Source organism: Onthophagus taurus, chromosome 11 (genome assembly GCF_036711975.1).
Source record: "Onthophagus taurus isolate NC chromosome 11, IU_Otau_3.0, whole genome shotgun sequence".
In the NCBI taxonomy this organism is placed as follows: domain Eukaryota; kingdom Metazoa; phylum Arthropoda; class Insecta; order Coleoptera; family Scarabaeidae; genus Onthophagus; species Onthophagus taurus.
This window is the reverse complement of record NC_091976.1, coordinates 12974286-12997285: the sequence shown is the minus strand read 5'-3', so window position 1 is coordinate 12997285 and position 23000 is coordinate 12974286. Positions and strand designations below refer to the sequence as shown.

The 23000-nt window shown below is 32.9% G+C and overlaps 1 protein-coding gene across 6 annotated transcripts in view; it reads left to right on the top strand.

The window, feature by feature from the left end:
• LOC111422120 (reticulon) overlaps positions 1–22499 on the top strand; it is a 91655-nt gene extending 69156 nt beyond the window's left edge. For 3 of the 6 annotated variants that reach the window (XM_071199677.1, XM_023055338.2, XM_023055339.2), the window contains exons 3-6: positions 13242–13449; positions 14468–14676; positions 14735–14840; positions 22051–22499. In XM_071199677.1, coding sequence (XP_071055778.1) covers positions 13242–13449; positions 14468–14676; positions 14735–14840; positions 22051–22105 — 578 coding nt within the window. In that variant the 3' untranslated portion in view covers positions 22106–22499. Of the gene's footprint in view, positions 1–1752; positions 2051–2158; positions 2317–12063; positions 12272–13241; positions 13450–14467; positions 14677–14734; positions 14841–22050 lie in introns of those variants that run through there. The other 3 variants (XM_023055341.2, XM_023055342.2, XM_023055340.2) reach the window with 3 other exon arrangements.
• Positions 22500–23000: the final 501 nt, after the last annotated feature.

The following is a 23000-nucleotide window of genomic DNA, read 5'->3' as shown; positions in this document are numbered from 1 at the left end:
TTTATAAAAAAGGCCTTTTCTCAACGATTTTAATGATATACCACTTGACATAGATATTTTTATTAACAAATAAATTATAGCCATTTATTCTTTTAATTGCAAACTGTTCAGATAGTATGCTATGGAAACAATTGATAGATACGTTTGGTTATGACAGCTTAAGGTAAACGTAAGTTTCAATGATTTCGTACTAAGACACAAGAAAAGGAAGTTACAAAAAAAGCGTGATATCATTGAGTGTTACATTTTATGCTATAAAAATGCAATACAAGCTGCAGAACAGTATTTTGAATAATATTTTGATCGTCGTCAGCCTTCTCTACCTACTTTTAAGAGGCTGTATGATAATTTGGGCGAGTATGGTTCTTTCTGTAAACCAACTAAGGATGCAAGACAGAACCAAATGTATTAGCACGAATCTATCAAGATACATCGTTAAAGGGAGATCGTTATCTTCACTTTCTACAGAACGAGTTCGATAATATGTTGGATGAATTGCTCCTACAGACACGTCATTTGCTTAAATGGTCTCAACACAATGGGGCATCACCACATAATAAGCTAACAGTACGAAATCATGGAAACTTTCGTTTGCCTTGAGCTGTCATAACCAAACGTATCTATCAATTGTTTCCATAGCGTACTACCTGAACAGTTTGCAAATTAAAAGAATAAATGTCTATAATTTATTTATTAATAAAAATATCCATATCAAGTGGTATATCATTAGAATCGTTGAGAAAAGGCCTTTTTTATAAAGTCATGGCCAACTATGGTTTCCGTTAGAAATTTACAAGTTCATGTCATAACTCAAAAATTATTGCTTAAATAAAAAAATCAGTTAGACTATTTTATTAAACATGTAATACCCTACAAATTTTTCCTTTACACATTTTGCCTAAAATCAATAATAACGGAGCCATAGGTATCGAACGATATATCAAAAAAACTATTGTTTCGAGATATCTAGTTAGCCATGCAATTCATCAAAAAAACAAAAAGCTCATTAAATTGAGTTCATGAAACGGCATTTCTTTCCCTATTTAATCGTCTCTCTATATCCGTTACTTTTCGAGATCTCCATGCTAAACATGGAAAAAACTCACCCTGTATGAAACTATTCTTTTATAGACGTCATTTATGAAAGAGAATCGATTAAATAAAAAATACTACATAGCTTTTGTTTTTAACTCCTTAAGTTGTAATCAATGTATAAACGTAAAGGAGGGCAAAACAAACAAAACATTCATTGCAAAAGTTGGCGTGGTGCTTATCGCACTAAAAATCACCAACCCGGATATTCATTGTATTCCCAAAAGTTTGCCGATAACTTGAGATTTATTGGAATTTCGTGTAGCAGGTTGCGATTTCAGACATAATCAAAAGGCTGACCAGTTACGTAGTTTTCAATTCTACTCACAAACCTTCTTTTATGGAGAACTTATTTCGTGTAGACATTTTAATACGTGATTTGGAACTAAACTTCGAAAATTCTTAATTTCTCATAATAATAATGAATAATTTAAATCATAGTCATAGATTCTCGATTAAAAAAAATTCGATAAAATTATAGTACCTAATAAGCTGAATTTCTTCCCCACCTCTCCATTTGCAATCGATTTCCTTATTAAAACATGGGGGGCTTTATTGATCTATCGGTTTTTAGACAACCACCTGAGCGCCTGCGCCCATTTCGCGACCCCCTTTGGTCGGGGTGGCGTCGTGGCGCCTGCGTCCCTTTCCTCCTGGTCCCTTTTTGCGTCTGTGACTAAATAGTAGTGAAGGCAACTTTTGGGGTTAGCCAAAGTGGCCAAGTAACCGGTACCCGTTTTCAAAATTAGCCGCTCCTTGTGGCCTTTGGCCAAAAGTGTCTCTCGGTCTCTCTCAAACGGTTCGCGACTTTTCATTATACTGCGGCAAGAGAGTCGCAGAGTGTCTCCGGACATCATTCCTGCGACGAATTCTCGAAGGACAAAAATAATTCTTTGAACGATCGAAGAAAAGACTTTCAACACGATGGATAAGTTGTTTGCAATTCGACGTGAAGAGCGTAAGTGTGTTGTGTGTGTAGATTTGTCTGTTGGTGTTGTATGTTGAGTTGAGTTGGCAAGCGTGTGTGGGTGGTTGGCATCGATGTTTTTGTATTTGCAGGACTAAATTCGTCTTGCATCGTTCCAGTTTGCCATCGAATCGCGAGAAGATCGCGTCGCGTTTAAAATTAATAATAATATCAATGTGATTTTAACTTTTTGAAACTGGAACAATTTTGAATTTTAAAGTTTATTAAAAATTATTTTGGAAGTGAAAACGATAAAAGTATGTACTAAGCGTGTATTTTGGGAGCTTTCTGTTATTTTTTTTGTGTATTTGATTTTTTTTTAAATACCACAAGATGCCAACGCTGAACTCGTAACGTTTGAAAGAATCGATTCTCCTTACTAAAATTAGAAATAGAGGTGCCATACTCTGTGAATGCCGGCCTATTTTCGGTTTCTATCTTTCTCCGGTTGCTCTTATTTTATACCGATTTAGTTTAAATAAGAGTCATTTTAGTATTTATTTGGAAGATTTTTGGAGAATTTGGAAGCTGTTTAACATTCGATTGGTTTATAGAAAGAAGAAGTGAATGTTTTAATGAGGTTGCATTTATTTATGGTTAAAAAAAAGGATCTAGAAATAATCTGGAACGTCTCTCTTATATAAGATGAGGACTGTTTTAGGGTCACGAAATTAAAATTTTAAATGTCCCTGAATGTAAGACTTATTTTAATTTTAAAATGAGGACAATTTTTCTTAAAGTGGCTACTTAATATTTTAATTTTTATTTATAGAAGTTAAATCTTTTCTATCTTAAATCTTTTTTTAAATCTTAAATTAAGTTTAAAATGTCATAAAATTAGCATAATCCGGATCTACTTAAATAACATTAACATAGAATCGGATGATGATAATTTAACAACTGACAGCGTTTAGAAGATAACAATATATTTTAATCAAATCGTTAGTTAAATAGTAATAAATGTCTTGACTACGATGTTCATCCATACATATCGACGCTACCAAGCCAAAACGACATAAACGCCAAATTGGTCAGTTTTTATTTAGCTACACCGTTGAACAGTATGTTTAAATGTGCATCCATCAGATAAAGCGACATAACCGTAAACAAACGGTGCTTCGCTATCTCTTGCTTAATGCCATTACACTAAAGTAGAAAAATTGTCATTTGCAGAAATGTGCTGCTACCATGTGCTGTATGATTAAAAAACCCCACTGATAAATACAAAATATCCGGTCCATTTGGACACATTTCAAAAAATAACGTAAGCAATTCCCTACGAAACTTTCGTGTACTTTTTATACTCGAATATGTTTGATGTATTGATGTTTCTTCTTCGCAAGTGAAAATTATTTGCATAACATCGCGTAATATGGTATAGTTATAGTATAGATTTAGTATTATCGATACCGTCTGAGTAGTCAGACAACTAGATCTATCATAAGAATACTTACAACTTGTAGACTAGATACTGCTAGTAGACGACTAGATTCTACTAATAGAACACTATTCATTGCTTACACAAGATTAGATACTGATGGCAGAGGACTAGTTACTGCTTATAGAACACTAGATGCTGCTAATGGAAAAGTAGATACTAATGATAGAAAACTGTACAGCAGACAGAAGACTTCTTCTTCTTATCCTCGTGATTCCTACAAAGAGTAAGTGGCGCCGATTGAAGTTTCTTTGGCAGCAATTCAGCTAGCACGTAGGATTACGTGTTAGTGTTTACGGTTTATAGTTTAGTTGCCATCCATTGAGGTCTATACTCCTCGCTCATATCCTGCCATTCTTTACCATTGCTTGCGTTTGCCTTTACTTGGTTCCATGTTACACCCTGTTCAGTTAGATCTCACTTAGGTTCTTCTTTTCGTGTTTTAGATTCAAGGGATTGTCTTGTTATACAGCGTGTCCCGTATCTTCCGCATCAGAGCATTATACGGTTGTAGAATACATTATTCTGAAGCGATCTTTCTAATAAATTTTTTTCGAAATGTTTATAATAACCGCACGGGAACTGTTTAACGACGACCAATAACGGACAACTTTGATTCATCGAAAAAGTTTATTTCTCTTTCCATGACGAATTTATTGGTGAGTACACGTGGGAAACGAGTTATCATCGGCGTAGCGGACCGGCCGAGGGTGGCACCGATTACCTGAGTCTGATTTGCGATCTGCTGATTGGACGAAAAACAGTTCCTTTAAACAGTTCCCGTGCGGTTATTATAAACATTTCGAAAAAATTTTATTAGAAAGATCGCTTCAGAATAATGTATCCTACAACCGTATAATGCTCTGATGCGGAAGATACGGGACACGCTGTATTGTTTTGTTCCTTTCGTAGGGTATACCCAATCCATTTTCGTTCTTTAATAATTGTTTCCACTTTAATTTCTCTAGCATATATTACATTTGTTGTCTTGTATGTATTATTAGGCAAATATCATCTGCAAATTCCAAATCTTCCAATTTTGCAACCCTTTCCAGTTTATATCTCATATATTGTTTATTGTTCCTTTGATTATCCAGTCTATTATTATTAGGAATATGTACTGTACTACTGCAATTCCATACATAAGAATGACCTCCCACATCCTTTCATGGTTCACCGACTCGAAGGTCCTCTTGTATATAGTTTCACGTGGGGGTGAATTTCTTCACAGCACTTAAAATCACTAAATTGCGCGAGGACATTTCTTCGTTCGTTTACTTGTTCGAGAATAACCTTTCATGCGTGTATATGAATGAGTTAGAAGCAAAAGAGCATAGCTGCAAAATGGAAGAAAAAAGACTTACAGTTTTTTGACTGTCTTAATTTTAACTTCATAGCCAATTATTATGGCGCTATATGTATGGTAAGCATTTGTTTCGATATACCACTAAAACTCATAAATTAGCCAAATCTGCACAAAATTCTCGTTGACTCAAAAATGTACTTGTACCGTTTTGCTGCTTACCCCTTTATATAATCTGTGCATGGTCTAAAGCCGGTTTAGTTCAACCAGTCTTTGGAATTTGTATACATATGTACTGCCAGAGGACCAGATACCGTTAAGGAAAGGCTGAATGTTGAATGTTGAAACCCAGACGACTGGATGTTGAAAGCAGCCGATTAGAAACTGGCAATGGAAACTTTGATACCGCTAATAGCAGACTACTTACTGCTTGAAGAAGATTAGATACTGATGATAAAAAGTAAGTACTGTTTGCAAAGGGCTACATATTGGTAATGGAAAAGTAGTTACTACCAATACAAGACTATTTACTGCTTGTAGAAGATTAGACACTGTTGATATAAGATTATATACTGTGCGAAGAAGGCTAGATATTGGTTCTGAAGGACTAGATAATGCAAATGGAAAAGTAGCAGCTACTAGTAGGATACAACTTACTACTTGTAGAAGATTTGATACTGTTGGCAAAAGACTAGATACTATTGGGGAGATTTACTGCAAGTAGTAAGTTGTATTGGAAAGGATGGTAAAAACTATTCATTGCCCTTATCGTGTTTTTAAATCATTATAATGGGCACTGTAACTTGCAACGAGTTTTCTTTCCTCCAAGTTTTATTTTAACTTCAGTCGCAGAGTGACTTTTTAATCATGAATAATATAATTAAGAACTAATGTAATTGGATTGTACATCGAATTTGTCAATAAATCTTTTATTTTCTCACATATACGAAGATCTTAATAGATATATATATTTAGACAGCCTCTGAATTCGCATAGACTGTTTGTTTTGACTATATGTGTTAAACAGTAAATTAAATTGGATTAAAAAAGCTTTTATTTTATTTTCTGTAATTTCATAAAAAAGCGTATTGAATTTAATACATTTAGGGTGTTTCATAAATGTTTTTAATGTTTATGAAAAATCATTTAAAATGGATCCAAACACGATCCATTTTGTTACTAAATTTTATGATATTTCTGCCAATTATCACGAAGCCTATAAAACGTATCGAAACTCCACTATTCGGTATAATTTAACAATATTTGACTCCAGATTCATCTTTACTACTTCTATATAAAAACATTATTGACAATTAGACGGTAAAAACATTTCTATTACAAGTTTTTATTTATAGAAATATTTTTACTTCATTCTTACAGTGGTGCCTGATAACGGTTTGTTAAAAACTGAAACAAATTTGTAGTACCGATTATAATTAATAATAATACAATAGCTTTAAAAAATATTGATCTTTTTCAATTATTTACATGATACTATAATTAGGTATAATATCTTTAATGTATTAATTTTTACAAAATCAAAACTACTTTATTTACTATTTTTGAAGTAAAATATATGAAAGTATTGCATTAACCAAGAAGCCATGGACAACAATCGCATATTGTTTTTTTGCTTGACAGGTGATTGAATATCTACTATTAAATGTGTTAATTAGTGCTTAACACTAATTGGTGTAGTGGTTTTTCTAGTGCTGTACGTAGAATTTAATTTTTTATTATTTATCATGGGAGACACCACAAATTTGTTCACTTTTGCAGAACAAACAGACATGTTTTTAATTTATGGCGAGGTACATAAAAATAGAGCTTCTGCTGTTCGAAGGTACCGTGAACAATTTCCCACTAGAAGAATACCAAATCGTAAAACGTTTGAAGCCATTGAGGTTTCGACGAACTGCTAACGTTGAAGAATTGATACTCGATGCTGTTCAGTTATCCCCTAGTACTAGCACCAGAAGATTGTCACTTCGTTTTGATGTTTCGAGTTGTATCCATATCACGTTACACATGTGCAAGATTTATTACCAGAAGACTATAACAAGCGCAGACATTTCTGCAACTGGTTAATTCGACAATGTACACGAAACCCTAACTTCCTGAGCTGCCTCCTAGTTACTGGCGAATCTTGTTTTACCAGAAACGGCATTATTATTTTTCGAAACACCTATACTTGACACGAAGACAACCCTCATACGACTGCTTCTGCTGGGGTACCATTTAAAAAAATGAAGTTCTGGCACTTCCAAATTTCGAAAAGTTAACGTGCCGTAGTAAACTGACCAAACGATCTGGACAGCTGTTTTCAGCACCAAAACATACTCCATCATGTTGCTTAATTATGCTCTGAATCCTAAATTGATATCCCTAAAATCCAGTGTTCTCCGATTTTTTGAACAAATGTCTGCTGGAGCAGATTTTTCTAGAAAAATTCGAATAACTCGAGAACGGCCGCATCAAATTGCAAAAAATAAAGTTATTCTTACACCTTGAAAACAGACAAATCCAAATATCTAAAAATATACAGTGTTCCATTAAAAAAAATACATTTTATGTCACCACACTTTTCTGGACCAGCCCGTATATGCGAAAATATTTTCCAGAAATACACTCATATATATAGTACAAGTCTGCGTTTGAAAAAAATTCCTAACTTAATTGGTATCGGAGCTATGGATGCCTGATGCACTGTTGCAGGACCCTGTATACGCAGTGCACATAAAGTAAGGAATAAATTTGATTAATAAAAATTTATTTTCAACTTACGGGTCATAATTTGAAAAAAACTTAAAATGATGTTTTAAATTTATATAGATTCATCTATTGAGATTCGTCTAATTTGAAAACGGTTTGAGATATTTTTATTAGTCAAAATATTTTAGTATAAAAAATTGTTTATCACTGTTAGTTTTTCTGGAAAATGCGTCAACTTTATTTTTTTAAATGGATCTTATAGCATTTTTTAATAGAAATATCAGCACCCGGTCTTGCGACGAGAGATCTGTATAAAATCGATCGTCTAGAGTCAATGGTGAGGGTAATAGCTACAAGATTAACTAAAATACAAAAATACCCCCTGATGACATTCTTTTAAATGACACCACGTCTCGCGTATAATTTTTCGACAGAATAACTGTTTCAACCCAACCTCATTCTCAATGCTAAATACATCCAATTGAACATCATTGTCAACCACAGTATAATAAACCAAGGCAGCATTGTTAAGATGATGATTTCCAATTTATTCTTTTTCTGGCCTAAGGAAAAGATTATCTCAATCGAACCTCATAATAACTCAGAGATGATTCAACCCAATCTAGCCGATGAGCTTCAAATCAAAACTGACATTTAAATGTCACTATGAAGAACTTCTAAACATACTTTTCCTACCTTACAGTTATTCTATTAACTAATTTCTTGAACTCAAATTAAACTGCGTTAGTCGTGTTCGGGCTAGTTCTTTGCCTTCTTTTCCCTTCAGTTATTATTAATTTCGTTCATTCTTCCTTGCTTCTATTTAATAAATCTGTCTGAGTGCCGGGAAGCGGTTCTTCAGTACTTATTACTATACGTTGAGATTCGGGCAGATGTTGTGGTTTTGTGTTTATTTGTTGTCTTCTGCAGTGGCATATCCAGAAAGTCTACTTGGGGGGAGGGCACAGTAATTTTTCATTTAAATGACATTTGGAATAAAATTTATTTCATATGTATAATATAACAATGTTTATTGTGAAATAATTAATAACAAATAAAATAAATCCTTTTTTTTAATAACAACATAATGTAAAGAAATGCAACCTTTTTGTTATCATATCAAACGCATAATAGTGAGTTTACACATGCATGGATTTAGTGGCGCCAATAAAAACTGGCGCGCCAGTAAAATTAAATTGCATGTGTAAACATCAACTGGCATGCAAGTTGAAACCATGCATGCATGGACCGGAAAAGTCTGCACCCTTCTGAAATTACTGGCGCCAGTAATGAGTCTAAAACATGTAACCATGGCAACATAGGTGAGTGTCCACAAAAATACAAAATTTTTTAATGTCAAATTTAGGTTATGTTTCATTGCATTCAAATTAAATCCCAATTACGTTAACACATTCAACGATAACGTATAATTATCCACCTTAAACCTAGAATATATCCATTTTCGTTTCGGTTGAGGTCCTAATTTGTGTATATAGTTGTAGTACACTTTAAAAACGCCGTGGCACATGTAATGTAAACCTTTACTGGCGTGCAAGTAGAACTGGCGCAACTACTGGCGCCACTAAATCCATGCATGTCTAAACTCACCTTAAGTACCTATATTTAAGTACATCTACAAAACAAAATCTAGTTTTCTTATTATCTTTTGAAGTTCATCCAACACTTCTTCGGGCGTAATTGTTATTGAAGGATAAATATACAATAGCGTAATTCCATTTAATCTATCCTCATTTATAGTGTTTCTTAAATATGTTTTCAACAATTTTAGAGTTGAAAATGTTCTCTCTGGAGCAGCTGTGCTACTGGCAAGGTGCACAACATTTTCAACAACGTATAAATATGAGGAAAGATAATCGCAAATTGAAGTTTAAATTCACCGTTTTGAGACGTTATCTACGAACTGGTCAACTATATAAAATATATAGTTGACAAATATTTATAAAATTCTACTAACTTCAAATTTTAATTGTTGTTCTTCCAAATTTTCAATTTTTTCTAGTGATTGAACTAAACATCCAAAGGCTACTAAGATGTAAGATGTAATAAATCTCTCATCTAATTGCATTATTACATTGTGTAAGAATGGAATGACAACTGATATTTTGTAATATTCTTCTGCAGTTTCTGTTTCAAAATTCGCTCTATTTCTTTATCTTGGTCTTTTCAATTGTTCTCCAAATATATTCCACATCAACTGGTATCCTTCTAGAAATGTATTGATAAAAGATGTGTCAACACTGTTTCGCAGATTGTTTAGTTCTTCTATGCAATTTTCTGCAAGGAAAACTGGTTGAAACCAGTCGGTATTTATCATTTGAAATAATTTTGACATATAGTGTGCATACAAAAACGACTTCCATAACTAAAAGAGACAACATAAATTCGGAAGAACTTACAGAATTTTTTAACGTTGTTGCCCCAGATGATGATTCCCGATCTTTCCAAGTTTTCCAAGTATTTCAGTACAACAATGGAGTCTTGTCGTTGAATGCATCGTGTGGGACATAGTTGTTTCAATTTATCTCGTCTTGATGTGGGACTTAGGTGTATTAAAAAAAATTGTATACATTTTCTCTTTCTTTACAGTTTCTAATAGGCTGTACAGTACTGGCGTCTGAAATAGCCAAATTCAAAGAATGGAAAGCACAGTGAAAATACAAGATTGTCGGATATAGTTGTTTTAATGTAGCTTGTATCTGTAGTCTCAGCGGCCAGTACTGAAAAATATGTAGCTTCTTTTACATCTAAAATAATTTTTCTTAATATTAAATTGTTACAAACAGTAATGTTTGTGTTATGACCAAGAAATAAGTAATCAACTGAATCTAAGTAAAATTACCCGAAGGTATTGCAAAACAATTATTTAGAGAGCCACAAATAATCCCACATAAAAAATACGAATAATAATGGGTTGTGTTGATTCGTACCAAAGGCTTTTACAAGCAGGCTTATTTCTGAAAAGCAGCCGCTTTCCGTCGCCACTCTCGATAACATGCAATAATGTAACGCTTATTAACCATGCTACTATAGAAGTCACAAATCAAACAATAAAGTTTAGTTTTGCAAAAAAAGATATTAGCTTGATTAAGTTAAAGTTGAAAGAATTTTTGTCTATTAAGTTTGACACACGATATCTAAAAAAATAAATAGTACAAAGATGACCTGTTTAGTCAAGATTTCAAAATGGTACACTTGCCATTTTTCTTTTCCTAAAAAATATTATTGCCTGTTTGGCGCTTTGGTGTATTAAAAAAACTGTATACATTTTCTATTATACCCATACAGTTTCTAATAGGCTGTACAGTACTGGTGTCTGAAATAGCCAGATTCAAAGAATGGAAAGCACAGTGAACATACAAGATTGTCGGATATAGTTGTTTTAATTAATGTAGCTTGTATCTGTAGTCTCATCGGCCAATACTGAAAAATATGTAGCTTCTTTTACATCTAAAATAATTTTTCTTAATATTAAATTGTTACAAACAGTAGCTTCAGTTTATTGTTTGTTTCACATTCATGATTCAATTTAATACATTGTATTATTTAGTTAATAGTATTTTGTCTGGGGGGGGGGCAATTGCCCCTGTTATCAGCATAGCATTGTTTGAATACCTGTTCGACGTGGTTTTCCGCTATTCACTGGGGCTTAAACGGTTAATATATATGACATTTCTTCATTTTTATAAAAGAGTTCAGCCGATTATGGAATGCTTTGGTATTTTGTATTATGAGTTGGGTGAAAAAGGCGGATTATTGCGGAATTGGATTATTACAGATTGTTTTATACTTTTTAAACTAAAACTAGAACTAACTCTAGGTCTAGTGTTAGTTCTTGTGATAGTGCTAGTGTTAGTTCTAGCTTTAGTTTAATTAATATCGGCCGTGAAAGCCTTCGTACTTATGTTTTATACTTCATTTTCATAAATAAAGTATAGGAGATGTTGTATATAAAAGCAAACTTTATGGGTGGGTCAGGTGAAAACGGCGATATTTCAGTATTCTTCTTTTTAAGGAAAAATAATACGAATATTACCGAATGTTATCTTAAACCATCTTAAAGAATATATTTTAAGCTATCACTTGATTTATAAAACATTTCTTTTAAAACTTTTGATATATTATATTGTAAGTTATGTTAATGAAATTTTTAAAAAATCAACCCAACTATGTACCTATATGTTAAGAAGTGGGGAAAAGAATTTAATATTTTAAATGAAAATCAAAAAAATATTATTATTATAAGAAAACCAGTTTATTTAAGAATTAATTTTTTTGTCTTTTTGTTAACTCATTCATTATCGATGTCGTTCGCAACATTTCCCCCACAATACCTTTAATAAAATTCTTCCAACAAACCTCCAACTCGATGCACTTAGCAAAGTTCGCTGCCACGTTCGCTACCGTCACTCTTCCCATCTTTATCGCTTTCACCGTTTAAATTAGCAAGTAAAAAAGAGCGCGAAAGATAGTGAGTGTGTTGAGAACGTTCTCTCCTTCTCAAAAACTCAGACCTCGTCTGAAGGCTAAAGTTGCCCAGACTTACACAATATAGGTAGTCTCGAAACGAACACGTTGGCCGCTTTGTTTCTCCTAAACGAAACAGCTTTCTCTAAGTTTTCAACTGATCAACGTTGTTTTCTGACTGAAAGTTTATCATAAAAGGTTTGATTTTGATTTAAAATGGTGCGAAGGAATAATAGGTATCAAGAGAAGGAACTTCCACCTTCTAAAGGACCTGGTGAGAGAAATTTTTTTAACACTTTCTTTCTTCGTGTTTTTAACTCTTTCTTGGTGTTGAAAGCATATGGTTAAAAAGAATGTATTCCTTTTACTATGATAATATGGGAACATTTTTCATTTCTAATAATAATATAGGAGTTATGAAATATTATTGAATGTAATTTTACGTTTAAATTTTTAAGATTTTTTTAACATATGATAAAACCCCACCGCAAATTGATAACGTTAGTTTTACATTTACATGTTGAGTTTAAATTGCTTGTATAAGGAAAATTTTTCTTTGATAAATAAATTTAATTACTCTGCTGATGTTGTTGAAAATCGATATTTATATTTATTAATAATTGATTTATGTTAACGTGGCAGATTAAAATAGAAATGTCTAATTTAATTTATGCAAAATAAAACAGAACCTGTTCTGATTATCTAATGAATTTTTCAAAAATTACATTCTTATTTATTAATTTTGTTAAATATTTAATTAATTAAAAATTTAAAAAATTGCTTGCTGCTCTAATTGGCATTAAATGTATTATGAGTATTAAGGAGAAGAATCGATTGTGTTTCCAAGGTATAACGAATACCCTCGACATGCAAAGTGAATAAATTAAATGGTGCGTGTGCAGATAAGGTCGCTAACCTGTTGTTAAAGAAGAAAAAAATGACCTGCATTTGAAAGAAATAGAATATTCAATTTTCTTGAACTCAACTCACTTTAAAATTTTAGGAATTCTAACTTGTTTAAATTTTCTCTTATTTTCTAATGCGAACGTTGCCAAAGTTTTTGTAAAAAAAAACTTGGCTCTACTTTGCTTTTAAAAGTTGTAAGTTGAAACATTTTATTTGTTAATTTGTTTACTTTTCACTTCATTTTTGAAACTAATTTTAATACATTTGAATTTTTTTTTGTACCTGATGATGATATATTAAATTGAAACTTGATTTTAATTATTTCTATTTTGTTGCAGTGGCCGATTTAGTTTACTGGAGAGACCCCAAAAAATCCGGTCCAGTTTTTGGAGGAGTTCTCGTCGTACTTTTGGCGCTCACCTATTTCTCGTTAATCAGCGTAATAGCTTATCTATCCCTGTTAGGTTTAACGGGAACGATCTCGTTTAGAGTCTATAAGAATATCATTCAAGCGGTACAAAAAACCGGAGATGGACATCCATTTAAGTAAGTTATACTGAAATTAATACAAGTACGAAGGCTTTCATGGCCAGTAGGTATTAACACAATTACTCGCGCGTCTTTTCAAAAAGAGTTTAACGTTTCAGATACCATGTTACAACCTTCATCAGAAACAAGTTCGAAATGAACAGTTGTTAACAAAAAAGTTTAAATTTTTTTGAATTTTTATATATTTTTTTTTTAACTAAAACTAGTACTACCACTAGACGGAGAACTAGAAACATTCGGGTTTAGCCACACGTCTCTCAAGACGGCTAAACCCGAATGATTCTAGTGGTCGGTCTAGTGTTACTTCTACGTAGTAACAGTGCTAGTGTAAAATATCATTAAAAAATTACACTAGTTAAATTCGAGATGTTGCCGGCCACCTAGAAACATTCAGGATTAGCCGCAGGTCTCCCAGTATGGCTAAACTCGAATGATTCTAGTTCTAGGTCTGGTGTTAGTTCTGGTGATAGTGCTTGTGTAAAACTAGAACTAACACTAGACCTACAACTAGAAAATATCGTGTTTAGCCCGAAACACCCGAAAAAACCCGAAACTTAGTTCTAGATCTAGTGTTAGTTCTAGTTCAATAAACAACATAGTAATATCTTGTGCTAACTAGCGCAAGATGCATTTTGCGCAATTTTGTTAGTTCTAGTGATAGTGCTAGTGTAAAGCTAGAACTAACACTAGACCGAGAACTATAAACGTTCGGGTTTAGCCGCACGCCTCTCAAGACGACTAAACCCGAATGATTCTAGTTCTAGGTCTTGTATTAGTTCTAGTGCTAGTGTAAAACTAGAACTAACACAAGTCATGAGAGACGTACGGCTAAACCCGAATGTTTCTAGTTCTAGTGTTCTAATGATAGTGCAAGTATTAATTCTAGGTTCAAAAAAATTGATACATTGCTGTTGTACTAAAACTAACAGTAATTCTAGGTCTATAGTTAGTTCCAGTTTTAGTTCTACTGAAATTAATATCATGATTATAACAAAAAACAATCTTTATTATACAGAGAATTTTTGGATACTGATCTTTCGTTGCCGCAAGAAAAAGTTGAAGAAATCTCGAAAGTAGCGGTGGCTCATTTTAATGCAGCTATGGTGGAGTTGAGGAGGCTCTTTTTAGTGGAAGATTTGGTGGATTCGATTAAATTTGGTGTGCTCCTTTGGTGTTTAACGTATCTTGGTCATTGGTTTAATGGAATGACCCTAATTATTATTGGTAAGTTTATTATTTTTCCCTAAACATGTATCTCTATTAATGTTTTTTTTATCTTTAGCATGGGTAGCTTTGTTTACACTTCCGAAAGTTTACGAAACCAATAAGGCTCAAATCGATGCCAATATTGATATCGTTAGAAATAAACTGGAGGACATTACGTCGAAGTAAGTTGATAATTAAGTTTGTGATAATTTACATTTTAAGGATTTTAACTTTAATTAGGGATTTTGAAAGGAATACCTTTTATGTGTTAATTAGAAATTATATACTACTAGTAACTTCTTTTTTAAAAGAAAAATTCTTTTTGTATTAGTTGTTTACTGCAACTAATTCGTTTGAGTGATCAGCAAAGCTCGGATATTTCGGTACCGTCTCAGTAGCGTCGCCAGCGCAGAACCTACCGTTCCGATCGCTCACACATCTATAAGCATGCCAGGCCTGCATTCATCCGGATGTGTTCAGAGAATTCAGTACCAATTCATTTAATATCCTTTTTATTTATCGTTAAATTCATCATTTTCTGAATTAGAATTGTACTATTGTTTCAGTTTTTATAATTTCAAACGGAGTGTATTGAATATTTTATTTAATTATCATCGAATATTTTCTTGATTTGTTTTAATTAAAAGTGCCTTGTTGTTTTAGGCTTTATAATTTAAAACTACTTCTATTAAGAGTTAATATTTTGATTTTTATTAACTGAATTACCCTGTTGTTTTAGTTTTTATAATTTATTCCAATAGCACACTTAATAGCGATTTTTGGCGATACGTTCATTAATTGGCATTCATTAATTGACAACAATGTAGCATTTTGCAACCAAGAAATATCTTCTAAATATGGCCTGTTAGTTCTAGCAGTTACATTTGTGCCAGTTACCAGTTGTGACGTCGAGTTAGGTCGTCATTTTCTGAAGTAAATTTAGAAAAAGTCATTATTATTCAATCATTTCACCAAATAGGAACTGAGAGTCGAGAAAAATTATAATAAAGTGCATAATTACTTGCTTATTTAGCGTTAATACAGACCCTTGCTAACGCGCGCCTATGGATTACCATGACAGCGCTGCAGACCAGTGAACTCGGGATCTTGGCTATGCGTCGCTCGTCAATATCCCAACATTCGTGAACTGGTCGACTGGACTTAGGTACCGAAGAATCCGAGCTCTAGTGATCAGAAACCTCAGTTTCGGAATCTGATAATGATCGTGACTTTCAACTCGCCAATAAAAAGTGCAGTCGACCACTACGATGCCTCAGTCACTAACCGGTTCCTTGAACACCGTCGCAAACATCAACTACAAATAAAAACTTACAATTTCCCGATGAGTAGACTTAACTTTTCCAATATTTAGACCAATAACTCGTTCAATACTCGAGATGTAATTATTAAAACGGAACACGGTTTTATAATTAAATCAGATAACATTAAAGCTCAATACCTTGCGAATCAATATAATTTAAAACTCACTGAATTTTCGGAAACAAAAAATCTCACCCTTTCGTTCAGAAAAATTCCTTCAGCTTCATACTTTGCTGTTATCCCATCAGTGGACTTGAAATTGGTGACCAAGAAATAAGTTATCAACTGATTCTAAGTAAAATTACCCAAAAGTATTGGAAAAGAATTATTTAGAGAGCCATAAATAATCCCACATAAAAAATAGGAATTATAATGGGTTATGTTGATTCGTAACAAGGGCTTTTGTAAGCAGGCTTATTTCTAAAAAGCAGCCGCTTTCCGCCGCCACTCTCGATTACATGCAATAAAGTGACCCTTATTAATTTATTAACCATGCTACTATAGAAGTCACAAATCAAACAACAAAGGTCGTTAGTTTTGCAAAAAAAAAGCTATTAGCTTAATTGAGTTAAGGTTGAAAGAATTTTTGTCTATTAAGTTTGACACACGATATCTAAAAAAATAAATAGTACAAAGATGACCTGTTTAGTCAAGACTTCAAAATGGTACACTTGCCATTTTCTTTTCCTAAAAAATATTATTGCCTATTAAAATGCATACTTTCGTATGTTATTTGTATTTCCTCCAAAATAATTTAACAACTTTATTAGATGATGTGCCACTCAATATCTACAGAGAAATGTGGTTTCAACAAGATGGTTGCCCAGCTCATTATGCTTGTCCTGTACGAGATAATAATAAATAACGTGTTTTTTTGTAAAAAAACAAGCAATAATATTTTTTATGAAAAGAAAAATTGCAAGTGTTGTACTATTTCGGAAACTTGATTAAACAGGCCATTTTTAAAAATAACTTGCCATGGGTGTTGTTCTACTGCTTTTTTTAGAAATTGTGTGTCAAACTTATGTCTATTAAGCAACTATTAAGTTTGACACACAATTTCAACCTTAGCTCAATCAAAGTATTTTTTTTTTTTGCAAAAATAACGACTTTTGTTGTTTGATTTGTGACTTCTATAGTAGCATGGTTCATAAAGAATACATTATTAAAAAAATCACTATTAAATAAAAATTTGTCTATACAGAACAGTTATGGGTTGGCCTCTCACCCGGTGCCCGCTTGACGTTGAGTTTCGGGACACTCTGTATACATAATGTCCTGAAACTCAACGTCAAGCGGGCGCCGGGTGAGAGGCCAACCCATACCTGTTCTGGTAAAAATGAGAAAAAGATTCCATGTTTCTTAGTTAAGTGGTAATAGACCAAGGTTTATATATAAGAGGTTGTCTAGATTCGTACGTAATCATACTGCGCATTACGTCACATGTGGAAAATAATACCGCCAAGCAATTCAAATTAAACAAATGCACGGAATACCACATGGCCATGAGGTTGCGTGCGCAATCCGTGATCGCTTACGTCACGAAACACTCCTGCTCTTGCCCCTCGCCCACAAACTAAATCAAAGTATTGCAGCATAGGTACTTTACTTTCCGGAACAGTCATAACTTTAATAAAATCTGTCTTTCATCAATTGCCGTATTTGAGTATCATCAAATATTCCACCTTTCAACTTTTCCATAGTAAGCTTCGAAAATTTTCTACAAATGTAATTAAAACAATCTCCTTCCTTGTTCAACACTTTTACATATTGCTTTATCATTCCTAACTTAATATGTAATGGTGGAAGTATGATTTTGTCTCTGCTCACCAACGGCTCCCTTATTACATTGGCTTTACCGACAGTTAAAGCATTTTTTACAGTCCAAACATCTTGTTCCCAATGAAGTTGCTTTGCTCTACTGTCCCACATACAAATGAAGCAAGGTTATTTCGTGTATCCACTTTGTTGACCAAGTAAAAAATTAACCATTTTCAAATCCACACATCTTCTTTGAATTTTGTTGATTGGTCAATTGGAATTGATGTAAATTTATTTCCATTGTGCAGTAAGACGCATTTTAAACTTCTTTTACAACTGTCAATAAAAAGGCGCCACGCAGTAGATTTGTATTCTTTTAAACCCATGTCTAGAAGCAGCTTCGCGATATCATTACAGTACACCAGTCGTTCATTTTCACTAAAAAATTGTAATAACTCACTTTCTCGCGTTCTGTATGTTGTAATTGTTACTGTTGGAGCCAATAAATTTTTTTCTTTCAATCTTGAGGCTAAACAGTTCTGATCCTTGTTTTGATAAATTGAGATCACGTTATACGTGATCACTGAGTTCATTTTGAGAAAATAACTTCGGCGTAGATGTTTCACTTTCACTGGTAGACTGTCCCGATTTCTGTGAATTCGGCAACATCATTGCTTCTGAGGGCATGCAAATTACTTTTGAAACGTAAATAGGCCGAGGGAGATTTTCACTGTGTAGAACAGGACATTTTGTAGACTGTAAGTCTGGATATCTCCACGTTTGATTTCGATTAAAACCTTTAGCATCTACTACGCAAAAGTAAGAATCATCGAAATGATTCTTAGGCTCCATCCAGATCATAGAAATACCAAAGTCTAATCCAGAACGTTCTCCTTTTTTTCCACAACCGTAAAGACGCAACACAGGACTTACAAACTTTATGAGAACCCATAATTTATCTAGTTTGTCCATTTGAAAACCGAAATATTCAACATATGTCTCCTCGACAAAGTCTGTGATATTCCTTTTTTGTTTTTTTGTTATGCAGGGTGAGTCGAGAGGAACGGACCAAACTTTAGGAGTGTATTGTACGCTTGAAAATAATGTAAAAAAAAACTCATATGTTGTTATCCGATTTTCATTTGTTTTCAATTGGTTGCATAACTACAGTTAAACATTTAACGTAGATTTGACAGTTTGATTTGCATTAAGTGCTATAAAATGCCAAGTACTTATTCATATTTAGAATATACAGACATGTTATTTGTATATGGTTTTTGTAACGGGAGTGCTACAGCTGCTGCAGATGAATATCGTCAACGGTTTCTAAATCGCAGACATCCTAATAAAAACGTTTTTATTAGGGTTTTCAATAAACTGCGCGAAACCGGTACACTTCCCAGCGTTAAAGTAACATCGGAACGAGCTACGCGTCAATGTTTAAATGAAGTAGAACATATTTTGGATCTAGTAGAAAAAGATGCAACGACCAGCTCACGCAGAATTGCTGTTCAATTAGGCATCCCACAAAAGAGAGTAATAAACACACTCCACGAGCAATGCTTATATCCATACCATTTAGCTAAGTTACAACATCTACTGCCGGAAGATTATGTTAAACGAGTCGAATTTTGTCGGTGGATAAATAATGATCATCGTGTTATATCGCATATTCTTTTCACGGATGAAGCAACATTTACCCGCGACGACCTACATAATACTCGTAATAGTCACGTATGGTCCGATGAAAATCCCCATGCAACAATCGAAAACAACTTTCTACACAAGTTTTCGGTAAATGTGTGGTGTGGTATGATCAACGGTTATTTAATTGGCCCTTTCATTTTGGAGAATCGCCTCACAGGAAACCATTACCTAGAGTTTTTACAAAATGAATTAAATGATTTACTGCAGGATGTTCCTCTAAACATTAGAAGGCAAATGTACTTTCAACACGATGGAGCTCCGGCGCATTTCGCTCGCGAGGTCAAGCAACATTTGGCCGAAAGGTTTCCAGGGCGTTGGATTGGTCGTGGTGGTCCTATTAGTTGGCCTCCAAGATCTCCAGATCTCACAGCACTTGATTATTGTTTGTGGTGATGGTTCAAAAGTGAGGTATACAAAGTCAAAGTTGACACTAGGGATGCACTTCTTAGGCACATTCTAAATGTTGCAGTTAATATTAAGGAAAATCATGCAGCAATTAGGAAAGCAACAAGAGCTCTTAGTAAACGAAGCCGGAAATGTTTAGAAGTTAATAGCGATATTTTCGGACAATTACTAAAATAACGCTGATGACCAATATTTAATGTTAATGTATAAGATTTTGTTTAATTGTAGTTATGCAGTAAGTTATGCAATAAAAAAAAATAAAATAAAAGAAAATCGGATAACAACATATAAGTTTTTTACATTATTTTCAAGCGTACAATATACTCCGAAAGTTTGGTCCGTTCCTCCCGACTCACCCTGTATAAACACCACAAATATTACAAAATAAATCACTACTATATTTACACTTTCTTCGTGACGAACTCATGTTAACACATGACAACTTATCCAGATTCACGTGTAAGTACGTCAATATTGTCAAATAACTGAGATCTGAGCTGTTCTGTGGAGCAAGGGGTCTGAGAGTGATGTTTATATGCGCGAAAAAGTTGCGCAGAAGCTTAATCATTACTGGGAAAATAAATTTTATTACTAACAAGATAACCGATAATTGTTCAAAATATAAGATATGTAAAAATCATAAAAAAAACAAGAGCACATTCAGTACTTTCATGAATATATTCGTAATCTTTGCACTTGAAAACATAAAATTTAATGTATAATTTAAAGATATCCGGGCAACAAAAAAATATTTGTTGTAGAGCTGTGCAATAAGTCCAATCGTTTCTAAAATATATTCCAAATCAATTTATAGTGTGGTTTCATTGTGCGAATAAGTAATATACTAAACATCGAGAAGGCGACATCACAGACCCCCTCTGAGACTTTTTGCATACTACTTTGGCGCTTGTGCAAGGTCAAGGTCCAGTATTAAAAAAAAGACGGATTTTCAGGGTTTCTAGTTAACTCGTTTCCTATATTATTTAAAGAGAGGATCTGTCTTAAACTGTTATAAAAAGGAGGATTGGAGTTACATTCAATTGAAGATTTCCTTCGATTAAAGGCTCCTACATCATGGGAGAAAAGGAATCGTTGTTGGAATTGTCTGAACTAGTCTGTCAATGTGCATAACAAAAATAATTCTACGTATTAACTCACAATAACATTTTGTGTTTATTTTTTTAATTTTAACTACGATTATTAAAATTAGAATGACTAGAATAATCAACAACGTCATATTTTGGGCTACTTACTGGCGTCCATTCGGATTCTTTCTATCTGAGTTATTTCGCGTAGAACACCAACCACACATCTTTTGTAGGTCTACTTATATTTCCAGTTATCAGAATTAATTTCATAAAGTGACGTCGTTTATACTCTTTTATTTTCGGGGGAACATTTCTCCACTACGTAACATAGGCTAACTAACCTCAATGTTGTAATTGGATATTGACTCTTCATGCATTCTATATAAAGATCGTCTGGTGGCATAAACAATGGAACAGCACGTCATACATTGGAAAATATGGATGCTTATTTATTTTAGTCAATCACAGAAAAGGTATCCATCAACGAGGGCAAGAATAGACTGAGATGCGGGACCAGTTCAATACTATCATGAGGATGTCCAAATTTGTCGTTGTAGTCACATTCTACCTAATGATAAAGAGTTATATGTAGCAAATGTGTGGAAATTATTAAATCGAATCATTAAAACCAGCAGAAAATTCATTTTTTATCGAATATAAATGGTGAATTGACTTTCTTACGTTTAATAAAGAAAATAAAAGCGTTTCCGCTTTACTAGATATCAAAATGTTGATATACGCGATAGAAGATGAGTTTATGATACTTCCTTGTCGATTTTTTTGAGCAACCTCTGTTTAACTATACGAAATCTTACATTCTTTGTCGCTTACAGCTGCGATGCTGAGAAGGCAAGAAGCAACAATAAATTTGAAATTTTAATAAATTGTTATACATACCTAATTCAAAACATTACTTACTTTGTGAACATCGTTTTCTTTAATTATATGGTACATCTTTGATCTCCCGATCTAAGAAAAACCAAAAATACTTAAATTAGTTTATCAGAATCTTTCAAAATCCTTAAAATAAATCCAAAGGTTACTGAAATCAATTTAATCATAAGTTTAACAATTTTTTAATTTAATTTTATAACGTTTGTCTTCTTTTTAGAGTTAAAGCTGCGATACCTATAGGAAAGAAACCGGAAGAGAAGAAACAACAATAAAAAAATATATAAACGGTCGTGTTTTTAACTATTAAAAGTCAGTCGTCGTCATCACTAATAATTACAAAAAAAAGTACTACTGTAACTTTGAGAAAACAAAGAGCAAAAAACGTTTTGTAAATACTTTTGATTTTTATTTATCTTGTTTCTCTTTTAAAATGTTCTTAGAAAAACTTATCTGATTTTAATTCATTATTATTATTATCAATGCAAATATCACCATTATTACTACTATTTTATTACTATTATTATGTTTATTTTTAGTTAGTGCTAGTGGTATGAATATTTTTTCAATTCCCTCCGTTATGATTTTTTTCTTCTTTCTCTTCGTCTTTTCTTCCAACGAAAAAATAATATTTATAAAAAAGGTCGTTAATTAAAGATATTATTATAAGTAATGTTTTTTTTGTTTAATTACTTTTCAATTCTAACACACCTCATTTATTTTTTTAATTTAATTAAAAAATGTAATATATAAGCCTTTTCAAAAGTTAAAAACCTTTTAAAAATTTATAATAAGATTATAGAAAAGGTGTTTTTTTAACTTTTGTAGCACCCTGTAAATGTACTTTAAAAGGCGTTTTATAATCCGTACGTTAATGTGATGCTATAGTGAGGTGCACCGCTACAAAAAAAATCTTTAAAAAAATATCAAATTTTATTTACACATGTTGCTTGTTCGAATTTATCAAGTTTTTTTTTAGACTGATACGTGTATTATTTACGAAATAATATTAATAATAACAAAAGGATGTAAGTAAACCAATTGTAATCAAGAGATTTTTATTTAAATATTTTAATCGAACCTCGTGGCGTTAATAGAAACGCCGAAAAAAAATCGGGGGACGTAGAGTTTAACACCCGTACTAAAAGAATACGAAAATTAAAAATACTA